Genomic DNA, 27,701 nt, shown 5'->3' on the forward strand with positions numbered 1-27,701 from the left:
AGAAATTCCAGGAATGTTTTATTACTGGCAGCATGAGACTTCCAGCTGTGTGTTTCTCAGATTAAAGTCTCCCATGATCACACAGTTTTTCTTTCTACTACATGGGCCCTGGCAAGGTTCTTCCTGGCCAAGCCCATGGGCTCAGTGAGCTTTCCCCGGAATGTACTCCACCACCACCAGTTTCCCATTCATCTTTCCCTCCCATTTGTCTCTCAAGTCCCGGGGTCCCCTCACTTTTCTTCCATACACCAACTCCCCTGTAAATTTCTGGGGCAGCCCCCTCACCTGGTGCACTGGTCCCCCTGATGTTTAGAGGGACATGGTATACTTCTGGTGAACCACCAGCTGCCCCCGATCCCACAAGGTTCAGTTTTCCCAGTAGTGGATCCCTTTTCTTACAGGGATCTTTCCCTGCAGTTCTTCCCCAGGGTCTTGCAACACCAGGGCCCATAAGGACTCTCAGCTTTTTCAAGGAGGAGTTCTTCTGTTGCTCGGTCTGGAGTTCAGCTGCTGGGTTCAGGCCCAGCCCTCAGTGGCTGTGCCTCAGTTTCCACACTTCTTGGTCTCAGCCCTGTTCCTGATAACTCACCTCCTCCCACTGGAGGTTCCACGCCCCCTGCTGGGTAGATTGCTGGTGCCAGGCCAAGCACCCCCCCCACCCCTTAGTTACAGCCAAGACCCAAGGCGCTGTCTGGCCAGGTCTCCAATACATCCCCCATCAGCACCTCCACAGGTAGCTGATTATACACCCCAACCTCTTTGGGGCCAGCTTTGGGTCCCCTATTTCATATGTATCTTCACTACAGGACCCTAACTCGGTGTCCGATCACCCCCTTCAGGGTTAGGTATGCATTGGGCACTACTGGATCCGGGTCCACCACCTCGGCTGTCATCACCTTAGCCCCCATCTAGGCAATGAGCCCACTGCTTTGGTTACAGCATCAGAGCCAGCATGAGCCACCTCTTCCCAGTGCAGGACCAGCCTGTCATGCTCAACTCCAGGGATCTGGCTGCAGATAGGAAGGTAACCCAAGCTTCACAGATCTTCCTTTGTGCTACTAGCCAGGGGAACATCCCCTACTCCCCGGCAGCCGGGCTGTTCACATGCACACTGGCTCCCACCCTCTCCGCCTTCCTATCTCTGGGTTCAGCTTTTTGACTATTACAGGGTCTGGATCCTGTCTTAAAGAGACACAGTCATCCAAGGGTACGTCAAAGTTGATGTGCTGAAAGACCCCAGCTACCAGCCCTCCCCCTCCCCCCATCCTTCCTCTGTCTGCACAGGAATCTGAGCCATAGGCAGGGTGAATGGCTTTATATTTGGGACCTTCACCCAAGTTATATTGTCCCTCAGCATCTTGTGGAGTTGCACCACACTGACAAGAATTCTCGGTCCCAGAATGTCTCTACCCCATGAATATCTCCCAGTTGATCACCACCTTCTGCTCCCACCAGGTATCAGAGGTGCCTGAGCCCAGGGGTGTATAACAAGACCTATCTGCTGGACTTGGGGTGGAAGCCTGTCTGCCACTCCTCCCTGGCCAGCTCTGCCCCCAGGAGCTGGCTGGGTGACTGTTTCCTCCGAAGGGATAGAGCTGTGTGATAGACATACAGCTCGCTCTCTGAGCCTGTATTACAGGTTGTCTTCCCTTTGCCAAGTTAACCCTTTGAGGGCTCTCTTGGGCCAAGATTTCCTTTGTTTTTAGGCATTGCATCACCTTGTGTCCTTTTGCCTGCAGTAATTACATCCCAGGTTGCTCGGGTCCCATATTGGGGTCTGCCTATTCTGGCATTTGTGGAAACCCCTGCATTGGCTTCCTAAAGTCCCACCTCTGAGAGGTCTCTGGGTGACTCCCCTTCTGAGTCCCCGACTTGAATCTCCTCCCACTCCAGATCTACTGTTTATAAACTCATTTGCCAGCGTATGCGGTCCACTAACCACATCTTAAGGTCTGGATGGCAGATGTTAGACAGCTGCTCCAATCCCATCAGATTATACATGTCTTTGTGGGGATATTCTCCCAGTGGGATGGTGAACTCCTTGTAGGTGACACCTGGGGTCTTCCATAATCCTGGAAATGTTTTCTACATGCTTCAGGGGTCAATTCAAACTTAAGCAGTCACGCCTGTTTGAACTGTTTTAAATCCCCGGATTCTGAACACCTTTATGGATTTGGGACCAAGTGGGGGGGGGGTGGAGGGGTTAGAGAGTGGAGCTCATCCATAGGATCAGCTGAGTTTGAATCAGAAGTCTTCTCACAGGCAGTGAGGTTGGCATTAATATCCTTCCCCCATTACACTGGGGCACACTTTGGAATTTAGGCTTCCTGCTGAACTGGCATCATGGGGTCCTTCCCCACTTACCCCATAGCAAGTCCTCTTTGCCTGCCTCTCCTCCAACTCCAGTTCCTTTTTCCGATGCTCCAAGCAGTTTGCTAATCTGCTAGCCTCTGCTCCTCCAGCTCTTTCACTCTCAGCTCCAGTTTCCATCTCTTCACCTCCACTGGAGGGAACCCAGATTGGGCTGTCCCCCTCCCGACCAGGGAACTGGGTCTGATGGACCCACTGCTCCTGCCCCGACTGCCACCCTACTACTCCCAGGCTCTCTGGGCATCTGGGGAGCCCCACTGGGATCTGGCCCTTGCTCTTTGGACTGGTCACTCTCTACCAGCCAGGCAATCAGCTGCTCCTGGGTGAGCCTCCCAACACTCAGCCCTCTCTCCCTGCACAGACGTGCAAGGTCCCTTTTAGGGAGCTGGTTCTAGGCCCTTTCTTTGCTGGTTTCTTCAATTCCTCTTGTCTTATCTCTGGCAGCCACTCACTGCAGAGCCTCTCTGCTTGCAGCCAACTGTCTACAGGGTGCATCTATCAACCATCCTCTGCTACCAAGTTGTCATGGACTCACAGGACTCCTCCTCTGTCTCAGCTCCCTACGGTCCCTGGGAGGAACCCCCTTCAGAGTGACAGCTCTTCTGAGGGGTCCACTCTCTCTCAGGGGTTAAGCTGTAAGCCCCTCCACCTCCTGGAACTGCACCTCTCTGAGCCTCCAGCACGCCTGTATCTCCTTGTGGGCCCCCTCAGGGAGTCCGCTCACTCTGGACTCCCAGGACCTCCATTCCCACAGGGAATAATGCAACCCTGATCTCTAGACCGGAGCGATTCTCAGCCAGCGTAAAACAGGAGGGTTTATTGAGCACACAGCATAGGAAATTCTCAGGGCCTCACGCCTGGCCTCCCTCAGCACAGTACATCTAAGTCTCCCTTGCATCCAGGTGGGCTCTGGCTGCTCTTTCGCCCTAGTCCAGAAGTCCCCTCCTTCCAGCCAATCATCCTATATCACCAGCCACAACAGCTCGATGAAGAGGTCTCTGGAGCCCTTTGTCTTCCGTCCTTTGTTCCCCTCTGACTGGAACTGGCTGGTCAGGTCACCGGGGTCCTCTCTCCTCAGCCCTTTGTCCTCCCACTGCCCAGAACCGGCTGACTGCCAAGCTGGGTGAGCCTCCTGGTCACCGGTCGCTAGGGTCCCCCATCTCCAGGCAGTTGTCCGGGGTCCCAGCTGCTAGGCGAGGTCACACCTGGTCTTTTATAATAACAAACTCCCTCTCCCAGCACCTCATTAAATACACCACACACACGGGAAACTGAGACCCACACATTATTCATGCAAAACACTAAGAAAATCCCCCACTTTATCAAATCTGGACAATACAAAGTGACTCCCAGCCTGGGTGCCAGGAGCCTCACCCAACTGCCCTGGCCCTGCTCATCCTCCAGTGAAACCTCCTAAACATCCTTCAGCCAGTTTAAATGGGCCAGACCCTACCCCATGTGTGTGCCACTCTGGTCAATGGGAGCTTTGTGCACTCAGTGGCTGGAGGATTGTGTCCTTAATACTGAGTGAGTGCTAGGTGGTTGGACAAGGCCTGGAGATGAACCCCCTTCTGTCCTGCGATGGGGCCTGGACAGTCCTTCACCTTTGGGGAACCCAGGCCCCGGTTCCAAGTTGATGTGCCCAGCACCAGAAGTGCAGAGTTCTCTGAAAACACCACTCCAACCTGATGCTGCTTGCTCTGTATTTATCTGGCCGACCACCTTTCTTCTTCCCAGACTCAAGCACACTGGAGCTGTACAGGACCAAACTGAGTCTGTCCCAAACACACCCAGTGACTGAGAACCTCATACTTCCTGATAGGAAGGGGCAGGGCTTCAATCAATCTGAGTGGGGCGTGTTCTGGTGTGGACAGAAAGCACGACATGAATTCATGCCAGTGATGGGAATTGTAGCATGAACAAGGGAATTGGTTGGTGCCTTTATACCAGTATGAAGCACTCACTGGTGGCAAGACAGAAGGCTGCTTCAGAAATCAAATGTTGTAAGGGGTGTCTAGATTTGGGATGGGGAGCTGTAGCTACTGGTGATCTTAATTAATTAGAAAACACTGATTACTAACCAAGGCTGGCTGAAGCTAGCTGCTCCCTTCTGCTTGTAACCACCTTGACAGGGGATGCTATGGCAACAAGGAAAGGGAGGCAGAGGGTGCTTAGCAACTAGAAGGGGCTGACAGCAGGATTTTGAGAGGACAGTTGAGAAATGGCAGCTGGAGTGTTGAATGACTGACTGGGAAATAACAGAATGAATGTTCCCCTTAGAATATGACTTAGAAGCGCACAGCTCTACAGCATGTGGGGGTACAGCCAACTCCATGCAGACAACACCCACACCCTGGACAAACAGATAAACTCCCACAGGGTGTGAACCATTGCCAGTTATTACAACAAGAACAGGAAGTGGCACAACGGGAATCTTTCCCCAGGTGACAGTTGTAGCAGGCAACAGGAGAAAGTACAATGTTAATCTGTCCCCATGACTACAGGAGTAGGCGGTGGCATGAAAAGATTCCTTGTCCCCTGGCGACAGTTGTAATGAGTTCAGGAAGTGGCATTACATGAATTGGGTTCCACAAGAACAGTTGTAAAAAGAACAGGAAGTGGTATTATACAATTGGTATCCTGGGAACTGACCTGTTAGTGAAATGGTGAGGGGTTGTGGCAGGTCAGGCTTGAGATGCAGCAACAGAGCTGAGAATACAACCCCATACTGGAATAGCAGTGTGCTCTGAGGAGCCTGGGGCATAGCAGGGGCTCCTGGTCAGGACTGAGGGGTGCCATACTGGAATAGTGAGGGGGTTTCAGGTCAGTCTGGAGATGACTCACAGAAGATGCTTGTACAGTACCAGATTGAATATTGATTATTTTTTAAGTGCAGGCCAATCTTCTGGTTAAGGTTTTATGTTAGACTTACATGTGAGCTAAATAGTTCTTCAAGCTAAACAAAAATGCTGCTTGAGAAAGTACAGTTTGAAAAACTGCTTTGAGATGTTTTAGCTCATTTGCAGGGAAACTGGAGTCACCTTGGTTATGACACTCACATCCATGCACATTTTGTTCTGGTCGCCACTGATTGAAAGACTTGGTTATTGGTTTTCTTTCTTGAAGGCACTTTTGTTTAAAAATCAGAGTGACTTTGACTTGGTGAGGAATGAATTTTGGCTTGTCATCAGTGTAGCCAAACTTGAGGACTTAGGAGTCAAGGCTGATGCTTCCAATTTAAAGTTAGTATAGTAGCTCTGCCATTAGGAAAAAAAAGTTAATTTCAAAGCCTGGAGCATGAATCAGCTCATTTTTGTCTTAAAATGTTAAGTGCTAGATATATTATCTTCTGCCCTAGGTTCTGCTGAGTTAGAGCCTGAAATCAGGATTGCAGGCTGGAGATGGTGGATTTCAGATCCTACACAGCTTTCAGGAGTGCACTAGCTAATCCATGCACACCAGTTTAAAGTGGCAAAGGGGAACCCCACCTATCAATCAGAAGCAGATGGGAGAACCTGGAGAGAGATGTGGACTTTGAGAGAGAAAGAGAGAAATTATTGTAAAGATCAATGCAAGATTTTGCCTTCAGATATAGCCAGAAAATCAATCTGGAGAAGGCAGTTGAGAGGTCACTTTGAGAGGCCCAACAGAGCTCGTAACCTCTCTGAGTTGGGCTTGAAATGTCCTGTCTTATTTGGAGCGCAGTGGAGATGTTGTTCATTAACAGAATGCAAAAGCAGCATCACCTTGGCAGCAGGTGGACAGAATCTGGAAAGGAGACGTGGGTTTTTAGTAGACTCTGGACGGAAAGCACAAAAATGGCCTTCAGCCGGGAACAAGTTGGAACGTGATTTGCAAGCTGCTTGTAGATGCCGCCTTAAAGAGTCAGGCTTCGCTTGCTGTTAGGATCAGTTAAAACTTGGCTCCCTGGAGTCACGTGACGTGTTTGTGACATGGTTGGCTATGAGTTATCTAGCTACAAGAAGTGGCTTCCAACAGCAATACTGGCCCACAGTAGATGAGAACAAACTCTAATCTATGATATCCGTATTGTAGTGCCGTGCTATCATCAATGTATTTATCCCCCACCACTCCTGAAAGGGAGGGAAATGCTATTATCGCCATTTTACAAATGGGGAAACTGAGGCACAAGCACTCAGCCAGGTTCACACAGGGAGTCTGTGACAGAGAAACAATAGACCCTGGGTGTGTCAAAACACAGGCTAGTGCCCTAGCCACTGGTCTTATTGTAATCACAGGCAGATATTGGAAAAAATTCAGTGGGAGTTACACCTGCTTACACCAGAGCTGAATTTGGCCCATTGACTCAACTATCAAGACTACATACCATGTTCAAAAACCAAGCTGGGGAGTTGGGGAAAATGGAAGCCAACGGTTTCAGAAGCAGCAAAATCTGCCTCTAAATCTCCTCCCCTCGCCCCCGCCCCGCACTCAGGAGCAGGGCTGCCCAGAGGGGGGGGCAAAGGGGGCAATTTGCCCCGGGCCCCGGGCTCCGCAGGGGCCCCCAAGAGAACAGCGGAGGCTCCCGCCTCCGCCTCTCTCCTGGAGCCTCAGCGCTTGATGTCTCCGGCGGAGCCCCTGAGCCCCGCCCTGCTCAGAGCCGCGTGGTGAGGGGGCGGGGCTAGGAGCTCCGCTCCCTCCGCTCGGCGTGGAGCTCCCAGCCCCGCCCCCTCCCCACGCGGCTCTGAGCGGGACAGAGCTCAGGCCCCGCCGGGGACACGCTGCGGCTGTTCCGGCGAGGCGCTGAGACTCCAGGTGAGGAGGGAGCCGGGGGTAAGAGGCTGAGGCTGGGGCCGGGGCGGGGGGGAAAGCGGGACCCGCCGCCGCAGCGCAGCCCGGTCTTCGGCGGCGGGGAGCCCCTTCCGTTCCGGGACCCGCCGCCGAAGTGCCCTGAAGACCCGCGGCGGGGACCCCCCCCCGCCGAATTACCGCCGAAGACCGGGCTGCACTTCAGCGGCGGGTCCCGCTTCGGCGGTAATTCGGCGGCGGGGGGCTCCCGCCGCGGGTCTTCGGGGCACTTCGGCGGCGGGTCCCGGAACGGAAGGGCCCCCCGCCGCCGAAGACCCCGGACCCCCGGAATCCTCTGGGCGGCCCTGCTCAGGAGAGCTCTTTGCCATCCTCTGCACTTGACCCCTGTGTGGAGCGTGCTTGGCTGGCTTCCCAAATTCCACACATGCAGTGTGCACTAGAGCTGTGTGGAGCGGAGAGGTGTCTGTGTCCTTAGTGGATGAAGCAGACTCTCTGCAGGAGATCTGATTCTGTAACTGGCTCAGGAGAGGAGGCCTCTTAAAAGTCAATTAGAGGACCGTAAAAATAAATCAGTCTAGGACATTATGGGGCTGCCAGCAAATCTGGACGAGGTCAGTGTTGAGTGGATTCTGGATGCTTTTGATTGGGAGAACTTCTCTGTCTCTGGGTCAGTCTGATCTGAAGGCTAACCCTAGAGTAGCTCTTCTAACATGTCAGTCTAAGGCCTCAAGGAGTGAAGTAGTACAGGAAGCAGGATTGGGCGCTGAACTGCAGGTTAGGAGACCTGGGCGCTAATCTCTGTTCGTCCCTCTGTGCCTCAGTTTCCCCATCTGTAATATGTGGATAATAATATCGCCCTTCCTTTGTAAAATGCTTTGAGATCAGTGGATGAGAAGTGCTAAGTAAAGAAGTCAGCATACAGGTCTGGATTATAAACTACTGCTTTCCTAGGAATGCAGGGAATTTGTTCCAGTTAAAATGTCCATTAAGGCATTTACATTGGTGGGTGTTGCACACTGGATGAAGATCCTGCAATCAGCCTTTTGCATAAATTGGACGCACACTTTGTGGGACCCAGAGGATGAATGGCACTTTGTTGCATGCCTTCAATATGCAGGGAGGGACGGGGAGGGGAGGACGTGGGCTAAGGAGCATTTGATGGCCGTGCAAGAAGCTGGTGGCTCTGTTCTGTGTGCGTGAGTGTATGAATAGGCCTGTCTAAACCCCATTTAACTGTGAGAATTCACTGGCCCATAGTCTTTTGGCTGGGGACAGTATTTCCATAAGCCATGAAGAATTTCAGACATAAAATAGCACAAGCAATTATAAGGAATATGATTAAGAGCTAGATTGTGCCTTTAGGGTACCTGCCTGCATTGGAGAGGGCAAAGGGGGATTTTGCAGTACCAGCAGCTCCTGGAGGAAGGCCCAGAACCCGCGTGGGTGCTGGGGGACAGCACACAGCACTGGCAGCTTCCCTGGTTGGTGCATATGGGCTTTCCCCTGGGCCTTCTGCACTGAGACTGGGATTAGGCCTGCCCCCTGCAGAGGAGGGCGGCTGCTCGCAGAACTTGGCGCCATCTAACCCAAGAGTCGAGTTTGTACAATGTTATGGATAGTCCCAAACTTACCCCTGGGGTAGCACCATTAAAGTACCTGCTGATGTATCCACAGCACAAGGCTGAGGTTACTGGGGTGCTTATATTGGTCCCAGAAAAGCTATGACCTCACCCACTTTGTCCCACTAATCGCCTAGGACTGACAGGGCTACAACAGCACTGCACAGATATAGGAGCTAGGTATTACTCTACTACAGTGGTCCCCAACGCTGTGCCCGTGGGCGCCATGGCATCTATGTGCGCCTGCGTACTGGCCAGCAGACAAGCATCCGCCGAAATGCTGCCAAAAAGCGGCGTCGCCTCAAAATGCCGCTGATTTTTGGCGGCATTTCGGCGGCAACGCCTCTTGATGTTGCCACTTGTCAGCGGCATTTCGGTGGATGCTTGTCTGCCGGCCACGGTCCTTGGTGGCTCGTTGTCCGGCGCCCGCCACCCGGAAAAGGTTAGGGACTACTGTTCTACTATTAGAGCCTCACCAGGCCAGCACCCAGGGGTTAAGCTGAGCTGAAGGCCTTGGGACTGTGATCCAGTCAGTCCAGCAGGAAAGTCTCCAGAATTCTTTTATCTTGGATCCTCTCTTGGGCCAGTGGTGGCTATAAACCAATGCAATTTCCATGCTCCCTGCGGGGTGCTGCACCCAGGTACAGCTCTCTGGGCCATCAGCTGAGCAGCACCCCCAGTTCCCCATTCAAGGGCCTGGCTCCAATTCAGTGTCACCTGCCCGTGGCAGAGGGGGAATTACCTCCCTGCTCTGAAAGTTGTGTTTCAGCTCCACAGGGCTGGAGACGGCTGAGTCAGCAGAGCAATGAGAAACGTGCTCTGCATCAGTGGAGAAGGGGCTGGAGGGGGCCTTTCAGAACCAAGGGAGAGCCCTGGACTGGGCATCTCTGGAGAGAGCTTCTTCTGCAGAGGAGTCATCCTCCCTCCCAGTCTCCCACAGCGTGCAGGGTTAGTTTTTCTGTTGAGCCTGGCTGCCGCTGGTCCTCTCCACTGACCAGGCTGCTGGGACCCTTGTGCACCTGCTTAGACCGGAATCATGGGCTAGGTGAACCTTAGTGAATTTCTCCAGGGAATCTGTGAACATTTGGCTCTGGGGGTCTAAAAGGATTTAAAATTATCCAGCTTGTCCCAGTCTGATGCAAAGGACGGGAGGGAGCAAGCAGGGGTATTGGGAAAGAGAAGAGAGGGCACAGTGGGGGCTGGGTCCCTGTGGCAAGATGTGGCTGGCTTCTTTCAGAGCGGGGCATGTGTCAGACACTGCACAGCTGGAGAGCAGGGTATATACGCAGAGCAAATCTTCAATTATATCCCTTTCCCTAACAGGAAAGGCCCTTTGGCCCAGAGGCAGGAGACAGCCTGGTGGGGTCAGATGATGTGTCACTGAGGGTTACAGCTCTGTCTCCAAACTCTAGGTTGGGCATCAAACAAAACCAAAGTGGGGAACACCCAGATCCCACCCCTTGTACTTCCAGCCAGTTCTGCGGCCTAGTAGCGGTGTCTAGAGCTGAAGCCTCCTGGGACATCTCTTTTCAGAGAGCTGTGGAGAGCCAGGTAGTTGTTAGGCCTAAATAAAGATGTAGCACAAAACCAGTTGTGCCAATCTGACTGAAGTTAAGCATCTAGAGGTTTCTGGGTAATCTCAGAGTGGAAAATACTGAGAAACAGCATTGTCTTACAAACCCCTGGGAAAACAGTGAGATCAGTGAAGGGGCTGGAACCAGCTGTGTTATATTAAAAAACAAACTGTCTAAAAAACTGATAAGACATACAAGCATCTTACAGTTTTAACTTACTCCTTGGTTTAGTGTTTGGTGTGTTTTAACTCCCTCGCATATCTAACCTTTGGCGCTTGTTGAGATATTAACAATTTAATATTGTAGAGACTAGGCATGCGTATATATTAAAAGGTGTCTAATTTCTAGTTGTTAGACAAAGTCCCCAACATAGTGAACTGCAGAAAGGACGGCGAGCCTGGGGTCAGGAGCCCAGGTGCCTTAGCAGGATGCAGTGGAAGAAGTTTTGTTGCAAGACTTACCCGAGGCTTCTGTTTTTGTTGCAGTGACCATCCTCTGAGTCAGCTGGTCTCGGACTCAGACTCCGAGATGGACAGCACGGAGCAGCTGGCGCTGGGCAGCACAGACACGCTGTCCAACGGGCACAAGGCTGACCTTGAGGCTGCCAAGCGCCTGGCAAAGAGGCTCTACAACCTGGACGGATTCAAAAAAGCAGACGTGGCTCGCCATTTGGGGAAGAAGTACGTGTGGGTATTATGAGGAGAGGCTGTTCATCCAGGGCACTGCTCAGTCACTGAGGAGACAGAGCAGCCTGCTGCATGCATAGGTGCTGCCACAGGGGCATAGGAGCATGCAGAGAATGGTAGGAAAGAGAGCCACACCCAAGACAGACTGCCCTTAGCAGGAGCTCATGGGAGCGCTCCTCACAACCCACATCTAAAAGGTCACGTATGCCCAAAGTTCATACTGCATTCAGGCTCCACGGAGAACACAGAATATTGCCCTCTGGAGATCAATGCAATACACCTCAAAACTGGAGACTGTATTGAGGGTGTCCACCCCCATCGCACTTTCCACTGTCCTATCTCATGTCTCCTGGTGTGGTACTAAGTGCTTTAAAATCACTTGGTGACTACCTGTTCTGTTCATTCCCTCTGAAGTACCTGGCATTGGTCACTGTCGGAAGACAGGATACTGGGCTAGATGGACCTTTGGTCTGACTCAGTATGGCTGTTCTTATGTTCTTAAAATCTCCTCTGTTCCCCCTCCACCCCATCTCCATCCCTCCCTCTCTCTCTACACTGGTCTGTCACTGGTCTGGTCTATTCAACTCTCTCTCCCCTCTCTTTCAGTAATGAGTTCAGTAAGATGGTGGCTGGGGAATATCTGAAATTCTTCGTGTTCACTGGGATGAGTCTGGACCAGGCTCTCAGGTCAGAATCTTTCATGGGGACATGTATGTTTTTAGGAGCCATTCACCATCAGAATCTATGTGCACCCCAGCAACACGGGCCATCTAGAGCAAAAGGTCCCCCCACAGGCTGGCCCTAGACCCAGCACCTAAAGATGGTTGCAGAGCCATTCACCTCTCAAGAAGATTTTTCCTCTTACCCAAGAAATGTAATTTTTCCCAAGGACCATCATGTGGGCTGGTGTCTAAGAGCATGGGAGGAACATACCAAACCTTACAGTGTAGTGGAGGGAGATGTCATGGATTCTGGATCCCCTCCAGCCACAGTTGAGTTTCCACAATCTCAGTCTCCGAGCCCAGACAGTTCTGGGATGGGTTCAGCTGCTGTTCCCATGCAGACTCTCCTACCTGATGTAGAGTTCTGGGATGTGCACATGGGACTGTCTGGTCACATGCTCGGTGGGGATTCCTCCAAGTAGATGAAATAACAATGTAGGAATTGCGCGCACTGGTGTTTTTCCTGTCACTTACAGAAAGGACAATTCTCCTGCTCCTTGACAGGGTGGGGCGGGGCAGGTGGTGTTTGGTTTGATGCATGACCCACTCTTCTTCAGGTCCTTTCTGAAGGAGCTGGCCCTGATGGGGGAGACTCAGGAGAGAGAGCGAGTCCTGGCTCATTTTTCACAACGCTATTATCAGTGCAACCCCAGTGCTGTCTCCTCTGAGGGTGAGCTACCATATGGACATGGCTGCGTGTGTGTTTGTAAACCTGAGTGCAGATTCACTGACCAAAACTAGGTTAAGCTGGAGTTAAGGCAGAGAGCACGTGCCAGTATCTTACAGATAAATAAATCACAGGGATGTTGTAATTATTCCCAAACTAAATGTTGTAAACCCAGGAAATTCAGAGATAAGGCTTCACTGAAAGCCAGACACGTTATAGAATACCAGGGTTGGAAGGGACCTCAGGAGATCATCTAGTCTAACCCCCTGCTCAAAGCAGGACCTATCCCCAGACAGATTTTTGCCCCAGATCCCTAAATGGCCCCCTCAAGGATTGAGCTCACAATCCTGGGTTTAGCAGGCCAATGCTCAAACCACTGAGCTAGCCCTCCGCCCTAGACATGCACACTTAGGACACTCGCCACCTGTAACTCTGTAGTAGATCAGCACCAGGAGAGAGAAAGGAGCTACTCTAAGTGTAACTGTGTCCTTGGATGTCCGAGTCCCGTGATTCAGGGCGGCAGAGACTTTCAAAGAGAAGTAGCCAGAGTAACCAGATGCTCAAGTGGCCACCAGCAGTTGCCCAGATCTCACTATTTCATCTGGACTTTTTACATCCTTGTTTCTTTCTTGACTTAATTCACCACCGCATGCCTGCATGTCCTCACCTTGAATCAACCTTGAGTCAGCTCCATGTACGTGGGGATTTAGGACTGGTTGGGGGCCGGATGCCATGTCAAAGGTGACACGGTTCTGTAGCATTAATTCTGGCTTCACTGCTCCTCTATGGTGTGGTCCTGACCCCAAAGCAGCTGTGCAAAATCCCATCAAGTGCAGCTGCTTTGGGGCCAGGACCGCACAATAGAATTAAATGGAACTTCAGCCGGCACAGCTGATCCGAGTGGTGCCCAGAGCTGAGTACCGCCCATGCTGGGCGCCCTGAGCTGCACGGACAAGGGGCATGGATTGGTGTTGGGCTGGGAGTGCTCTCCGAAGCTGTATCCAGGTCAGCACCTTCTCCAGTGCCCAACCTGTGTGCTGGTTGGGAGGGAGGAGGGAAACACGTGGGAAACAAACATCAATCAATCACCTAGCCGTCAATCAGGCGACCCATGTCTGGAGGCATGGATAAGTGAACAGCCACATGCAGAGGGGTGCATCGGGGGGGGCTCTGATCACCTTTCTTGTGCTTGTGCTGCAGATGGAGTCCACACGCTGACCTGTGCCCTGATGCTCTTAAACACAGACCTCCATGGGCACGTGAGTACCTGCCAGCTCCAGCGCCCTGCCTGCTCTGCTCCTCCACTAGGTGTCTTCTCATCTGGGAGGGGGCAAAGTGGCCATTGTCTGACTGCATATGAGCAGAAGGCACCTGGGGTATGCAGGAGCCAGCCCGTTAGCTGTGTGGGGGTGTTAAGAGGATGGGAAGGAGAAGCAACAAAGAGTGGAGAAGGCGTGATGAGCAGATAGAAAAGGTTGCAGGAGAGAAAAGGGCATTGGCAAAGCAGCAGCAAGCCGAGATGGGGCTGAGGAGAAGACAGGAGTGGGAAGGAGGGGTGAGGAAGACAAGGGAGGAGATTGGGGCTCTGAATTTTGACAGGAATGGCTTTTTAAAGCTCCCTGACCCTTAGCAAAGGGGGGGTGTTCTCCACGTCTCCAAGTGGCCTTCCGTGAGATCCAGGCAGTGCTGCTCTGTAATGCTTGGCTGTCCTACCATCATGGTGCAGGGGGGCTCTCTGACCAGCCGCTGCTCCCACTCCCCAAAGGTAACCAGCCACATTTCTCTGCCCCTGTCACCCCCAGAACATTGGGAAGAGAATGTCCTGCTCCGACTTCATTGGGAACCTGGAAGGCCTCAACGGAGGGAGTGATTTCCCCAAGGAGCTGCTCAAGGTAACTCAGATCAGTCTCCCCAGCTGAGCCAGGCCGGCTGGAGTTAAGGCTGGGATCCCTCTTAGAAAATTGCTCTCATGCCACTTCCTAGTAAAGGATTCCCCCGGGGCCTGGCTGGCGCACTCAGGCGTTGTCTGGGTCCCTGAGTGGGGTGCAGTTTTGCACCCAGAGCAGACTGCATAGGTCAGGGTTCTCAAACTGGGGGTTGGGACCTCTCTGGGGGGTCACTGGGTTATATCAGGTGGGGTCACAAGCTGTTAGCCTCCACCCCAAACCCCACTTTGCCTCCAGCATTTATAATAGTGTTAAATATAAAAAAGTGTTTTTAATTTATAAGGGGGGGCACACTCAGAGGCTTGCTGTGTGAAAGGGGTCACCAGTACAAAAGTTTGAGAACCGCTGGCATAGGCAGCATTGCCTGGGCAGAGGCTTTCCCTAGAGCAGGTGTTTGCTAGGAGGGGCAATTCCTTGTCCTGAACTATGGCTAAATTTCTTTCCATGTGCCATGGCCTGGCATCCACTAGAGAAACTAACCCCTGTACAGCCTCTTGCACATTTGTAGGATGCTCTGTATCCACACACAACGCCCCAGGGGTCAGAAAACCAGTAAAACGAACAGTGTCTCAGCAAAGTGAATAACTGGGCAAAGCTTAGCTGGTTCAGACTGAAGCTGAACTGGTTTAGTGCCTGTGTGGATGCAGATACGCTGAAAGTCCTGGAAGGTCCCCAGGAAACCAGTGGCCCCGCACGGTGCCCCAGAATGCATTGCTTCTGGAAGCTGAGCCAGGAATTGTGGGATAGATGCCCAGAAGGCATTGCAACTGAAGAGGATTAGGACACCACTAGTGTAGATGCGGGGCAACACAGACACCAACTCAACGTGGGTAATGCAAAGGCAGTGACCGGCATATGCTGCAACAGGTTCAAGCTGCTAGCATAGACTGAGGCCCATTGCTCGGGTGGAACCCTCTCCCTGGCCGTGCACCGAGGCAGAGCACTGTGAATGCACCATCCCTAGCAGTCAGTGGAAGAGGCATAGGCCCGCTGTGTTGTACCTCTCTGTCCTGCCCCTGGAGCCAGGACCCATCTAGAGCAGGGGTGGGCAAACTATGGCCCTTCAGATGTTTTAATCTGGCCCTCAAGCTCCTGCCAGGGAGCAAGGTCCAGGGCTTTCCCTGCTATGGCACTCCAGCTGGGGAGTGGGGTCAGGGGCTTGCCCTGCTCTGCAAGTGCCATGGTGCTGTGCAGCTCCCAGAAGCAGTGGCATGTCCAGCCCCTGACTCCTATGCTTAGGGGCAGCCAAGGGGCTCCACACGCTGCCCCTACAGCTCCCATTGGCCTGGAACCACGGCCAATGAGAGCTGCAGGGGCGATGCCTGCAGATGGGGCAGCACGCTGAGCCGCCTGGCTGCCCCTCTGTGTAGGAGCTGGAGGGAGACATGCCACTGCTTCGGGGAGCTGCTTGAGGGAAGCGCCGCCCGGAGCCTGTCCCACTGACCCCTACCCCATGCCCCATCTCCTGCCCCAGCCCTGATCTCCCCTCATGCCCTCCAAACCCCTCGGTCCCAGCCCAGAGCATGCTTCTGCACCCTCAACCCCTCATCTCCAGTCCCACCCCAGAGCCCGCATTCCCAGTCAGACCCCCCCCCCCCCAGCTCGGCACCCCTTTTCATACCCTGAACTCCTCATTTTTGGCCCTACCCCAGAGCCCGCACCCCCAGCCGGAGCCCTCATCCCTTCCCGCACCCCAACCCCCAGTTTTGTGAGCATTCATGGCCTGCCATACAATTTCCATACGCAGATGTGGCCCTCAGGCCAAAAAGTTTGCCCACCTCTGATCTAGCGCCCTGCCAGCTGTGTTGGCCCAGCGTGTCTCTGTCTGTTGGGGTTGTTCTGGAGGTGGCTCAGTAAAGGGCTGCTGTGCCCAGCTATCTCAGAATGGGAGTGTGGGGGTGAGGGTCCCAAGAGCTGATGACCCACATGAACATGGGCGGGTGGAGCGGGGGGGTGCACTCTCTCTCCCAGCCCATGAAGTGTGACAGGCAGGGCCGCCCAGAGGGGGGGGCAAGAGGGGCAATTTGCCCCGGGTCCCGCAGGGGCCCCCACAAGTGTTTTTCGGGGCCCCTGGAGTGGGGTCCTTCACTCACTCCAGGGGGCCCGGAAAACTCTTCCGCTCCCGGTCTTCGTCGGCGGGGGGTCGTTCCGCTCCGGGGCGGAAGGACCCCCCGCCGGTGAATTATTGCTGAAGTGGGACCCGCCGCCAAAGTGCAGCTGGGTCTTGGCCAGTAATTCAGCGGCGGGGGTCCCTTCCGTTCCGGGACCCGCCACCGAAGTGCCCCGAAGACCCGCGGCGGGGGCCCCCCGCCACCGAATTACCGCCAAAGAGGCAGCTGCACTTCGATGGTGGGTCCCACTTCAGCAGTAATTCGGTGGCGGGGGGCCCCCGCCGCGGGTCTTCGGGGCACTTCGGCGGCGGGTCCCGGAACGGAAGGGCCCCCCGCTGCCGAAGACCCCGGACCCCCGGAATCCTCTGGGCGGCCCTGGTGACAGGTATGGCTTCCCCTCACTGCTAGCCTGGCTGAGCTCCGCTGCCTCCCTTTTGTGGATCCAAATCCAAGCTCGGCTCCCTGGGGCCCTCCATCCCCCCAAAGAGCGCGACCACGACGAGCAGCGACGGGGTGCTGCTGGCACTGTGCGCAGCAGCACAGGGAGGGTGGGATGGTCTAGTGGTTAAAGCAGAGGCAAGGCAGCCAGGAATTCCTAGCACTTACTTGCTACGTGACATAGAGACACTGAGCAGGGTGCTGTGAGGCTGAATCTGGGAACGACTGTGAAGCACCTTGACGCCAACAGATGGGAGGTGCCAGAGGAGGGCAGCAGCGTTAGCGGTGGCAAGCTGCCAGGCAGAGCCTGCTGTGGTGCTGGTGGCAGAGATGCCAGGCTGCAGGAGGTGGCGGGGAATGGGGAGGTGGCAGCGGTTTGATGGTGATTGCACCAGGCCATTACAGGGCGATGGTGACAGCAGCTCGAGATGGCTTCTGCAGGGCTGACTCACGGTGTGGAAGGAAGCTGGCCGCCTCCACCTGGAAGCGATTGCGCCGACTCCGTAGGGAGTCACTTAGCTCTCGTGACTAAGCTGTTGTGTGGGAAAGAACAGCCTCCCCCCACTCTCCCATCCTGGGCCCTGAGCCACCAGCACCGCCCTGCCCCTGCCCCTTGCAGGCTGTCTCCACTGACCTCAGCTCCTCACCGGGCCCTGGATGTGTCTAGGGTGCTGCCGTAGCTTATGCTGCAACCAGGATTGAGCCCAAGGAACCAAACCAAGCCAAAAGGCACCTGCATCTCTGAGTGGCTGCTCCTCAGCCCCATCGGCTCAGCAGTAGCAGGGTGCATGAGTGTGCACCCCACGCTGTGCAGCTCCAGTCCTTGGGGCAACGTGCCCTACGGCACAGGAGCTGCCCCTGACATGCAGCTCAGCCTTCCTCTAACTGCCTCACCTGCGCAAGCGATCTGAGTACCTGGGTCTCATGGTAACTGGCGCAGGCGGGGGCCAAGACATCAGCCCACGTGTATGCTGTTGAAGTGCTTGTGTCTGCCGGCTGCGCTGGGCAGCGTCAGCCTGCTGAAAGCCTTACTGTCCCCCTTGGGCTAGCAGGAGCCAGGATGACCTTGTGACTAACACATGAGCCTGGGAAGCAGGAGGCCTAGATTCTATGCCATTAAAGCAGGGTGCAGCCCCCATGTCCCCGTGCCTCAGTTTCCCCAATGGTAAGATGGGGACTGCTATAGTGACCTGTGCACTGCTTTGAGAGTGGCGGCTGGAAAGCACCAGAGAAGCAGGAAAGGCTGATGCTGCAGCGTTCCAGGGGTGCTAGTACTAGTAGATAGATTGGTGAAGAGTTAATAATGGGGAGGAAATCTTGTTGATTCTCCCCAGTTCTGTTTTTGACCTTTCCTGGATTGCTCAGTGGCTCCAAACTGCACATGCCTGGCTCCCAGCCCGCTGATCCCATGTCTTGTGGGCTCTGGGGTACTGTGCAGCTGGCACAGGGCATGCTCTGCACACATTGTGCTGGACAACATTCAAGGACTCTCCACTATGGGTCACCCCAGGGCTGCCTGATCCTGTTCCCCACTCGGAGCTGCATGGTCCCCCATCTCCACTCTCACAGTTCAACTGCCTCATTCTCGTGGTGTCTAGCTGGGGGCTAGGCAGGGATGTTTACTCAGGCTTGCTCTGTACTGTGACCAGAGCCTCAGCTTGCTCCATCAGTTACCCCATTGGTAATCAGGCATGACGCCATTCATGTCCAGGAAGTTACACAGGTGTAAACTGGCCCAAGTTAGAGCAGAACCAGGCCAATTTTGTCTTAAAAGTGTAACGTTAAAGAGAAGCTTCTTTTGGCATCTCAGTAGATTCTGAGCCGTCCCTCCCATGAACACAGAACTCGCTAAGCAGAGACCAGAAAGAACAGCCTTGGCAAACACAGCTGATTTGTATCAGGGGAAAACAAATGTGAAACATCAAGATTTCAGAGGCGCAAGCGAGCTGTGATGCAGGGCCAGTGAAAGGGGCACTGATCTCGCAGGGCGACAGCCAATGTGACAGCTAGCCATAAAGCCTAATGGGTGAGGGCAGCAGGGAGCGTCTACTTCCAGCTCGATTTCCAAGCCCTGGACTCCTGCCCAGGATGGGTGATGTGTATGGCTCAGGAGGGGGGGTGAATGTCCAATCTGGAGCTCCCTCAGCCCTCTCCCCCCCGTCTGCTCAGCCTAGATCATTACTATAGGCATGGAAATAGTAAATGCTAAGCCACCATGTTATGGCAAAATACAAACAGCTTTTAACCCCTTTTGAGCCAGGATCTTGGCTTGCAATGTGATCTGAGGCACCAGACCCCGCACCAAGGACAGGGATGGCTTTTCTCTAGCTGGCTGTGGTGCGAACACAGCTGGGATGCAGCATTTGGGTCTGAGCAATAGCAGAAACAATGGCTGGGCTTAAAAAGGGATGCTGATTTATAGCAGTTGAGGATCTGGCCCAGGGGATCTAGGCCTTTCCCCTGCTGAGCTAAGACCTCCGCGTGTAATTGAGCAGCGGGGAGGTTCGTCGCTGACGAAAAGCGACTGTTTCCACCATAGACGAAAGGCCCCAGACAAGCTGCTTTTAAATAAAGAGGTATTAAAAAGCAGAGCTCACTACAGTCAGACCACGCTTCTGCCACTTTTCTCCAGCCCCTCGCTTGGGAACAGGGAGCAGAAGATGTTTGAAATGAAGTGCATGGGAGTTTAGGCAGGAACTAGCAGAGATAGGAGGAAGAGCTCATGGTACTGCTGCCCCCACCTCCCCACTCCCTGGGTGCGTTCACAACCCGTGGACCAGCAGAGGTGCTTGCTTCCTGAGGTTAGTAGGAGGCTGGCAGGCAGAAATGTGGGGTGAGAGGAGAGCACAGCGCTTGAGGGCAGTAGAGAAGAAATCCTGGACAGTGCCAGAGAGCTGAGGGGCGATGGAGGTGATGGAAAGGAGTGGAGAAGGGGCATAAGTGGGACATTCCACTGCACAGACCAGCGGAGGCTCCCTGGGACACCAGTCCCCTCCAGACTCCTGCAAGCGAGTAGGGGCTTGTTGGGCTGCCACCACTGCATGCCCCAGCAGGCCCCTTGCAATTGCCCCTGGCTCACTGAGAGTGTTGTTAGCCTGGTAGCTTCCAACTAGCCTACGTATGCTCATCAGCTCTCTGACACACCGGCGTAGGGCTGTCTGGAGACCAAGGAGCCTAGTTAGCCTTGACGCACAGCTGCCTGTCTAATTATAGCTCTCCAGGAACACACAGGGTTTGCAGGGGAGGGGAGGGGCTGGGCTGACCTCTGAGGAGCTTCCTGAAGCTTGCTAAGGCATTGGCAGAGGGTCTTGACATGCCCCTAATGTCTGCAGGGAGAGGGCATTGGGGAGGGTCCTCAGAAGATCCTCCGATCCAACACCAGGAAGTTGGTGCAGTTAATTGGGTGGCACTCTGCTCCACTTCCTAAGGTAGCTAGTGTTGTCTCCCTTCATGTGGGCCCCTGGAGGTCCACAGAGAGAAGGGGGTTCTGCTCCCCCTTACCCCAGGCCCCTATTCTCCCCATTGCCTCCTTCCCTTGGAAGGGATCCCCTGTCTTCTGCACACCTCATTATTTGTAGGGCAGTAGCTATGTGCTGTACACATGTACATGTACATTGTGATGATGCCTGCACCAAAGAGCAGTAGGTCATAGCTCAGAATGGAACTCTCTGTATAGACAAGTCCTGAGTATAAGAGGAGAGAGATCAGGTGGAGCCGCCACATGGGGTGAAGCACATGGTAACAGTGAGCTGTAATCAGCATGACAAACAGCAGTTACCATCTGTAGTAGTGGGGCTTCTTTCCTGCAGACCGCAGGGAAGTCAGCAAGAAGTGGGAGAACAGCCTCCTCAAGCTCCACACGTGCCACACTCCCATCTTAAAACTCTCATAAAAACTAAGGAAATTCACAGACAAAAAGTTTGTTAAGGTGAAGGTTGAGCATATGTAACAGTAACTTCAGAGGTGGAGAGCCATACACGAATGTTACCAACTCATAGACTTTAAGGTCAGACGGGACCATTAGGATCATCTAGTCTGACCTCCTGCACAATGCAGGCCACAGAATCTCACTGTTAGGCAAGAAAGGAAAAATCAAGTTTAAATTTACAAGAAACCCAAACATTTGAAAGCATGGAAAGTCACAGTTCAGGGACAAAAAACCACCTTAACTCTGCCCCCTTTCGAATCACCAGGAGAAAATAAACTCAAACTGTGCCATCCACATAAGAAGACACAAATATATAACCACATAAACTCAAATGCTTTACTCTCAACCATAGCAGTCTATGGGTGTGCCATCTCCAGCCTCCTTTACCAATACCCTCCCACCCCCCACCCCCCAAAAAAACCAAAAAAAACCCCAAACTCCTACTTAACCAATTCCTGCTTGGGCAATCAGTAAGCCTTCAGTCCCCTCTCCTCGTCCTCATGGGACTGGGCCTTTTGTTGCTGTGGGCCATTCACTGATATGAGGAGCATTGACCACAGCCAGCCTAGCCACAATGGAGACCTGAAACCAGTGATAAGCCAATATGCTGTGGTGCCAATTTGTAATACCCCACTTTCTCAAAATTTAAGTCATAGACTTCAGACTCCTTAGGAAAGAGTCCTTGAGCCCAAACTAACACAGCTTACACAGTAACTACAAAAGGAACAAAGCCGGAATGATGGAATTGCTAGAATTGGTCTAAATCTGGTTGTGGGTTTGGTCTGGTGGTGGCGTGTGATGTACAGGATGTCAGATTACCTAATCTGGTGAGGCTGTCTGGCCTCAACCTCAGTGAGCTCAACCCTGCATTTCCATGTTTTGAAATGTTTGGGTTCCCTGGTGATTGACTTGAGCCCTGAAGTCCCTGAGTCTCCAGTGGCCATTAGTCCTTGAACAAAACAGTCTGAGATGGATTTGCTCCTCAAGTTACCAATCTGCTCGCTCAGCCTTAAGTTCCCCTTTCCCGGAGCCTTTGCCTGGGGTTTGAGTGAGGCAAACCACACCCCAGTACTCCAAAGTGAGTCGCAGCGTTGTTTGGTAATTGTATGAATGACCCTTTGCATGGCCATAGTTCCTGCCATCCGCACTCAAAGCACCTTAAAAAATTAATGAAGTCTCATGAGGCACTTGCATCCCATTGGGGGAGGCAAGGAGCATCACTGTACAACTCAGGAACAGAAGCAGACGAAGATAAAGTGCCCAAAGTCGCATAGAAAGTGATTGAGGAGGTGGGAAGAAAACCCTGATTCCCAGAACTGAACCTTAACCACAAAACCCTTTTCCCTCCCTCTCGCTAATTCCACTAGCATACTCTCTCCCGCAGCCCGCAGAGGATCCATGTGACCAAAGCCCATCAGTGGACAATGCTTCTTTTGCCATGTGCTTTATGACTTCTGCAGTCAGGTGCTGCCCGGTTCCCCCAGTCTCCCGCAGTCTTCTCTGGTGTTCACTATGCCAAACGTGTCTCGTTGGGAAATTCCCCCTTCTTGCTGGCCCCCTCCTTGCCGTTGTGGATTACATAACACCCACTCTCATACAGACTCCCCGGAGAACAGCTCTTAGCATCTCTGCACAAGGAGTAGCTGCTCTTTATTACATCTATTTCCTATCCCTTCGCCAGTGGTTCAGCCAGCTCACCAATGTTCCCCATGCCTCTTGCTTGTTAGTTTTCCTTACCGTGGGAGGAAGGGTGGTCGTGTGGTCAATTGTGCCAAGTACCTCTTCTGTCCAACTGAGATGGGGAGTTCTTTGTAGCTAGATAGGAAGCTGGCAGCTGCTCTGAAGTGTGCCCAGCTGGCTATGGCCCCATGGGGCCATCTGCCTGCTTGGGATTGATGGAGTGCAGAAATGCCCTGGCTATGCTCCTATCCCAGGCATGCCCCCCTATGCTGGGCAGATTCCCTGCTCCCTTTGCGTGCAGGCAGCTGGACGCAGGCCTGAGCCCAGTCACCTTGGCTACATGCGCTCAGCACACACTGAAATCAATGGCACTTGCCTGCATGACACCGATGGTGAAATATGGCCTTTAGGCCCTCTGTGCTTGTTTCCTCATCTGCAACATGCAGCTGAAAAGCTCTACCCCCCAGGGCGTGTTCGTGGTAATGTGTAAGTGACCCTCGGCTATGGGAGCACTGGCTCCTGCGCAGAAACATGGCAGAAGCCTTTCGCTAATCGAGGGACACAGCTGGTGCAGCCATTTGCAGTGTTTTGTTCACTGTTCCTAAGGTCTCCAGTGGGTTAGGGGGTGCTGCTTGGGCTCTGTTGGACTGGGCTCATGTATTTTGGATTCCCTGCCCTGCTCTGGCTGTCAGCCCCAACCTGAAGCTTTCCAGCATAGAATTCCCAAGAGCCTGTATAATCCCTTCAGCATTACAGGCGTCCTAATGGGCTATCAGAGCCATTTCCTTGATCCCTCCAGTCTGGTTAAGTCAGTTCTCACAATGGATCCAGAGAGGCCCAGGAGCCTGTCATATGCCCCCTATACAAGCCGCTGAGAGCAGAAGAGAGACATGACAAGTTCTAGCTCCTGATATTGTGCCTGTGTGTAGGGGTTCTGCCAAAGAGCTGGATCCCCAAACACTCTCCTGCTTGCTGTATTTCTCTCTATATTTAAAATGAATCACTTCACCCACCACTGAATTGCAGCCCCTCTGGGGTGGAATGTGGCAGCTGTTTAACCACAACAACAGTTTAGGGCAGGAAGTGAAGCAGAGTACCTTAGCCAATTAAAACTGCAGGGGGATTGAAGGAGCCAGAACGTGTTTGCTCAAATATGTAGTTGGCCAAGAAATAGAGCCTAGTGCCATGGGAGTTAGGCACCCAAATACCTTTGAGGACCTAGGACTCAGTGACAAGGGCTTCAGTCTTACGTCTCACCTGGAAGCCAGCCAGCAGTAATGTAGCTGAAGCACTGATTTAGTGCTGACTCAAAAGGACACCCCCCCACACACACACTAAATCACCACCCACCTTCAGGGAACAGCCTTCGTTATCCCTAGGCTTGTCCTCACCCTGCTGGGCTTGTGAGATCAACGCCAATGGTAGCATGGCATGCAGGTAGAGAGAAGAGAACATGAGGCTGGTTGTTGCTGAGTAAGCTTGTTTAGCAGTGCAGGCTAGGAGCAGAAGCTGTGAGCTCCATGGTGGGACTGCGATTATCCTCCTTGGAGGTACAGAAATGAGACCCAGATGGTATGAGACCCAGGGCTGTGGTCAGTGCTGGCTAAACGACAGACCGCCCTTCTAGATGTGATGAGAATGTTTTCGCCTGCGGCCCTTGTGAGCAAAGGCCAGTACTGATCTCAGCGATGACAGGAGTTGACACCATGTATCTGTATAATAGAAAGGTCAAGGCAAGTGACTGAACCCTAGGAAAGGAGGCGTGGTGCTTGCACTGAGTTGGAATGTTATGCCCTTTTTTGGTCAATATATTTTAGTGTCTAGATATCACAGTAACTGGTGCTATACAAAAAGTATGGCTAGACATGCCCTGTATAGTATTGCATAAGGGCTCTGGCCAGGACGTCCAAGTGACTAGTGCCTGGTTTTCACTGCTCAGCAGATGCCCTTTTAAGGCATCTCAAGTTAAGCCTGGCAAAAATCCCTGGTTACATCTGCCAACCTGGGTCTCCCCATCTTCTCCTGATCCCATCCCTCTCTCTGGGTGAGAAGGGACACACTCCATAGCCTTTGCCAGTGCCTGTTTCAGGCTGGTGTGGCTAACCCCCCTTCCCCACAGAAGTTAAGGAGGGATTTTCAGAGGCGCCTGGGGGAGTTAACGGCTTAACTCCCGTTGAAATTCCATGGGAGTCGAGTGGCACACTCCCTTTGAGAATCCTAGTGTAAGTACTTATGATTGGACCCACTGTGGCCACTGCCATGGTCAGTGCACCAGGCACCATCTTTGGCAGCAAACGCTGGCTAATCTCTGCATGGAGCAGCAGTATGAGAAGAGCAGCAGGGCCAGCTGAACCGAGCAGCCAGGGCAGGGGCAGCCTGAAGTGCCTGGCTGCTGCTGGCTCGAGCTCATCGTCAGCCACCAATGCATCACGTCCAAGCCCTTGGGTACACAAGGGCCTGCCCACGTGTCTTAAGGCCTGACCTTTAAGAGTGGAGCGTGTCAGGGTCATGGATAATGGCCCTGCCTCTGATGGCATCTTCTCTCTGAAGTGGCACTGTGAAGCTTGGACAGCATGATGACAATCCTCACTGGCTCTGATCACGGGGGGTGAGTGCCAGGCTTGCTGAACGCCCTCCCTGGAGAGAGACACCCAGAAACAGGAGGCATTACTCCACATATAAGACCCTGTGAAAATTCCAGGCCTCCACAAACCCCTGCAATCACAGGGTTTCGGGCCAGGACTTAGACACCAGCTGCACCGCTCTGAGAAAGGACAACCCCATTCCTAGAGCCGTTCATCCGAAAGGATACGGCACTTTCCAGCTTGGGGGCACCTCTCCCACCCCTGGTGTGCAGCCACTTCTGGTGCGTGGCACCTCCCTGACTTGTGCCATCTGGCTTCACCAGGGGGCCTGGCCTTGTAGCCTAACAGGACGTGTCCATTCGCTCCAGCTTTTCCCTGCCCTCCTCCTCCTCTCCAGCCCCATCGTCTCCTTTGTTCAGACATCCCCTGCCCCCAGCCTTTACCCCTTTTCTGCCACTGCTCTCTGGCTTCTAGCCTCCTTCCTCTCCTCCAGCCCCTCACGGTCCTCACTACTTTGGGGGACGGGGTGCGCTCCCCCCCTGCCCTTCCTGACCCCTCCATCTCTTCCACCCTCCTCTCTCTCAGTCCCATTCCCCCAACACTCCCTCTCCTCCAGCCTCCTCCCTCTCCCCGCGCTCCCCGTATCTGCCCCCTCCCTTCTCATTCCTCTGACGCTCCCCCGTTGCCCGTCTCCTCTCCCCACCCTCGGCTGGCTGCGCTCCCCTTTCCCCGCTGCCGGGGCCCCTCCGTTGCTAGCTCGCTGCGTCCCTGAGCGTGCCGGCTCCCCCCGCCCCAGCGCCTGGCCGGGGAGCCATTGGCTGGCTGCTGCGAGGGAATTGCGCTCCCCTGCCAGCCGAGCGCCCTCGCCATTGCGCGCACGGCCTGCGGCTGCGGCACGGAGCGCGCTCCTTGGCGGCGCGCAGCCAGGGCCGCTTCAACAGGCTGCCGGCGAGCCCAGCCCCGCGCCGGCCGGTTGCCCGGGGCCCATCGCGGCCGGCAAGATGATCGGCGTGAACAGCATCAACAGCAGCGCGGGGCGCATGCGGTCCCGCTCCATGTGCTCCGTGCGCTACGGCCGGAATTACCGGGGCATGGAGACCTTCTGCTACGGCTGGCCCCAGCGCTCCCGCACGCTCAAGCCCGTGCTCTACACCGACCTGGTGGTCAGCCGCCTGCAGAGCCGCAGGAAGAAGAAACCGGTAAGGGCTGGGGGCACGGGCCGCCGCCGGCTCCCGGGGGAGAGTTCGGGCTGGGGTGGGGGCCGCCGTCGGGCGGGGGTTGGCGGCGGGGGCCCGCTCCCCACCCGGGGGCAGAGAAAGCTTGAACCCCCTGGAAACGGCAGCTCAGACTTGTCTGTGTCCCCCCTCCCCCGGGAGAAAGGTGCGCGCGCTTCGGTCCTGTGTGCGCCCCTCCATCACAGCCACACACCCATCGCCGTGCGCTCGCACCCAGCGCACCCGGACAGCCCCCTGCGCTCAGCCCCAGCCGGCTACACAGCGGGGTGTGCGCAGGGCAGGCAGCGAGGAGCCAAGAGCGCACTCACCCTTGCTTGGTGGAAGAGGGACACAACAGGGTTTTAATGATCCCCAGACTTGACAGCAATGCCCAGCCTGCAGCGCTGGAGCCGATCTAACCTAGGGGCAGTTCTGTGCCACCATCAGATGAAAGCTCCGGTCTTCCTTAAATCTGAGTCGGCCTCTTGGGACTCGCCTTTCTTTTCAACTCCCTTCCCGCGCAGGCTGGGGGGCCTCCCCAGTGGCTGCAGTTGGAAACAGAAAGGCGCGGGGTGCACTTCAAAACCCGCTCGCCCACGTTCTGCAGAGACGGGGGTTTGGGATCCAGGCCTGGCCTCCTGGCAGTGCCAGTCCCGTGGCTCTATGTAACGACAGTGTGACATTGCACCACTGTGTGCAGCCTCACACTGGCTTGACAACCACCTTCTCTTTAAAACACCCTGCAAGCAGGATCAGGGCCAGGATACGCAGGACGGCCCCTCCAGTCTTAGTCTTAGACCCAGGTGCATCACGCCAATCAGGACCCCCATGTGGCAGGAAGAATGGGGAGAGAGCCCACCATGGGCTCAACAGGATGAGGGGGGGGGTCAGGTTCCTGTGCAACCTGTAATTTGTTCTGGAAAGGTGGGTAGGTTTCCTTAGCCTGCTAGAGGCAGAGAGGGAGATTTGGGGCCAGGTGCTTGCCTGATGTAAATCAGCATTGATTTCAGTGGAGCTAGCCCAATTTACACCCGCTTAGGATGTGCTCCTTTGAGTTTAGTCTGGGACTCTGATAGAAGGGCATGCTGGGTGAGGAGGAGCAAAGAGGCACTGCCCCTTGTCAAAGACAGCAGCAGGGGGAGAAGTCTTCCTACAAAGCATCAGCCTCAGGAGAAGACCCCCAGAATAGTGCCAAGCTGAGCCCAGGGAGGGGAAGAAGAGGGGGAGATCCCACCATGAGCATGGCCTAGCAATGACACATCCCGTCATAGCACAACACAGCATTGGGGCAGGCTGCATCCGCGTCACGTTGTGACACACTGAGATGTAACCACGCACTAGGGCCACCTGGCACAGAAATCCACCGCTCTTTGCCTCCTACACGCTGCTGA

The 27,701-nt window shown here is 54.2% G+C and overlaps 1 protein-coding gene across 3 annotated transcripts in view; it reads left to right on the top strand.

Moving 5' to 3' along the window:
• PSD (pleckstrin and Sec7 domain containing) overlaps positions 1-27,701 on the top strand; it is a 112,782-nt gene that overhangs the window by 70,001 nt on the left and 15,080 nt on the right. For 2 of the 3 annotated variants that reach the window (XM_045022677.1, XM_045022678.1), the window contains exons 6-10: positions 10,819-11,019; positions 11,626-11,706; positions 12,299-12,411; positions 13,609-13,667; positions 14,211-14,300. In XM_045022677.1, the coding sequence (XP_044878612.1) occupies positions 10,819-11,019; positions 11,626-11,706; positions 12,299-12,411; positions 13,609-13,667; positions 14,211-14,300 (544 nt within the window). The remainder of the gene's footprint in view (positions 1-10,818; positions 11,020-11,625; positions 11,707-12,298; positions 12,412-13,608; positions 13,668-14,210; positions 14,301-27,701) is intronic. The other variant, XM_045022679.1, reaches the window with a different exon arrangement.

Source organism: Mauremys mutica, chromosome 7, assembly GCF_020497125.1.
Source record: "Mauremys mutica isolate MM-2020 ecotype Southern chromosome 7, ASM2049712v1, whole genome shotgun sequence".
Taxonomy (NCBI): Eukaryota; Metazoa; Chordata; order Testudines; family Geoemydidae; genus Mauremys; species Mauremys mutica.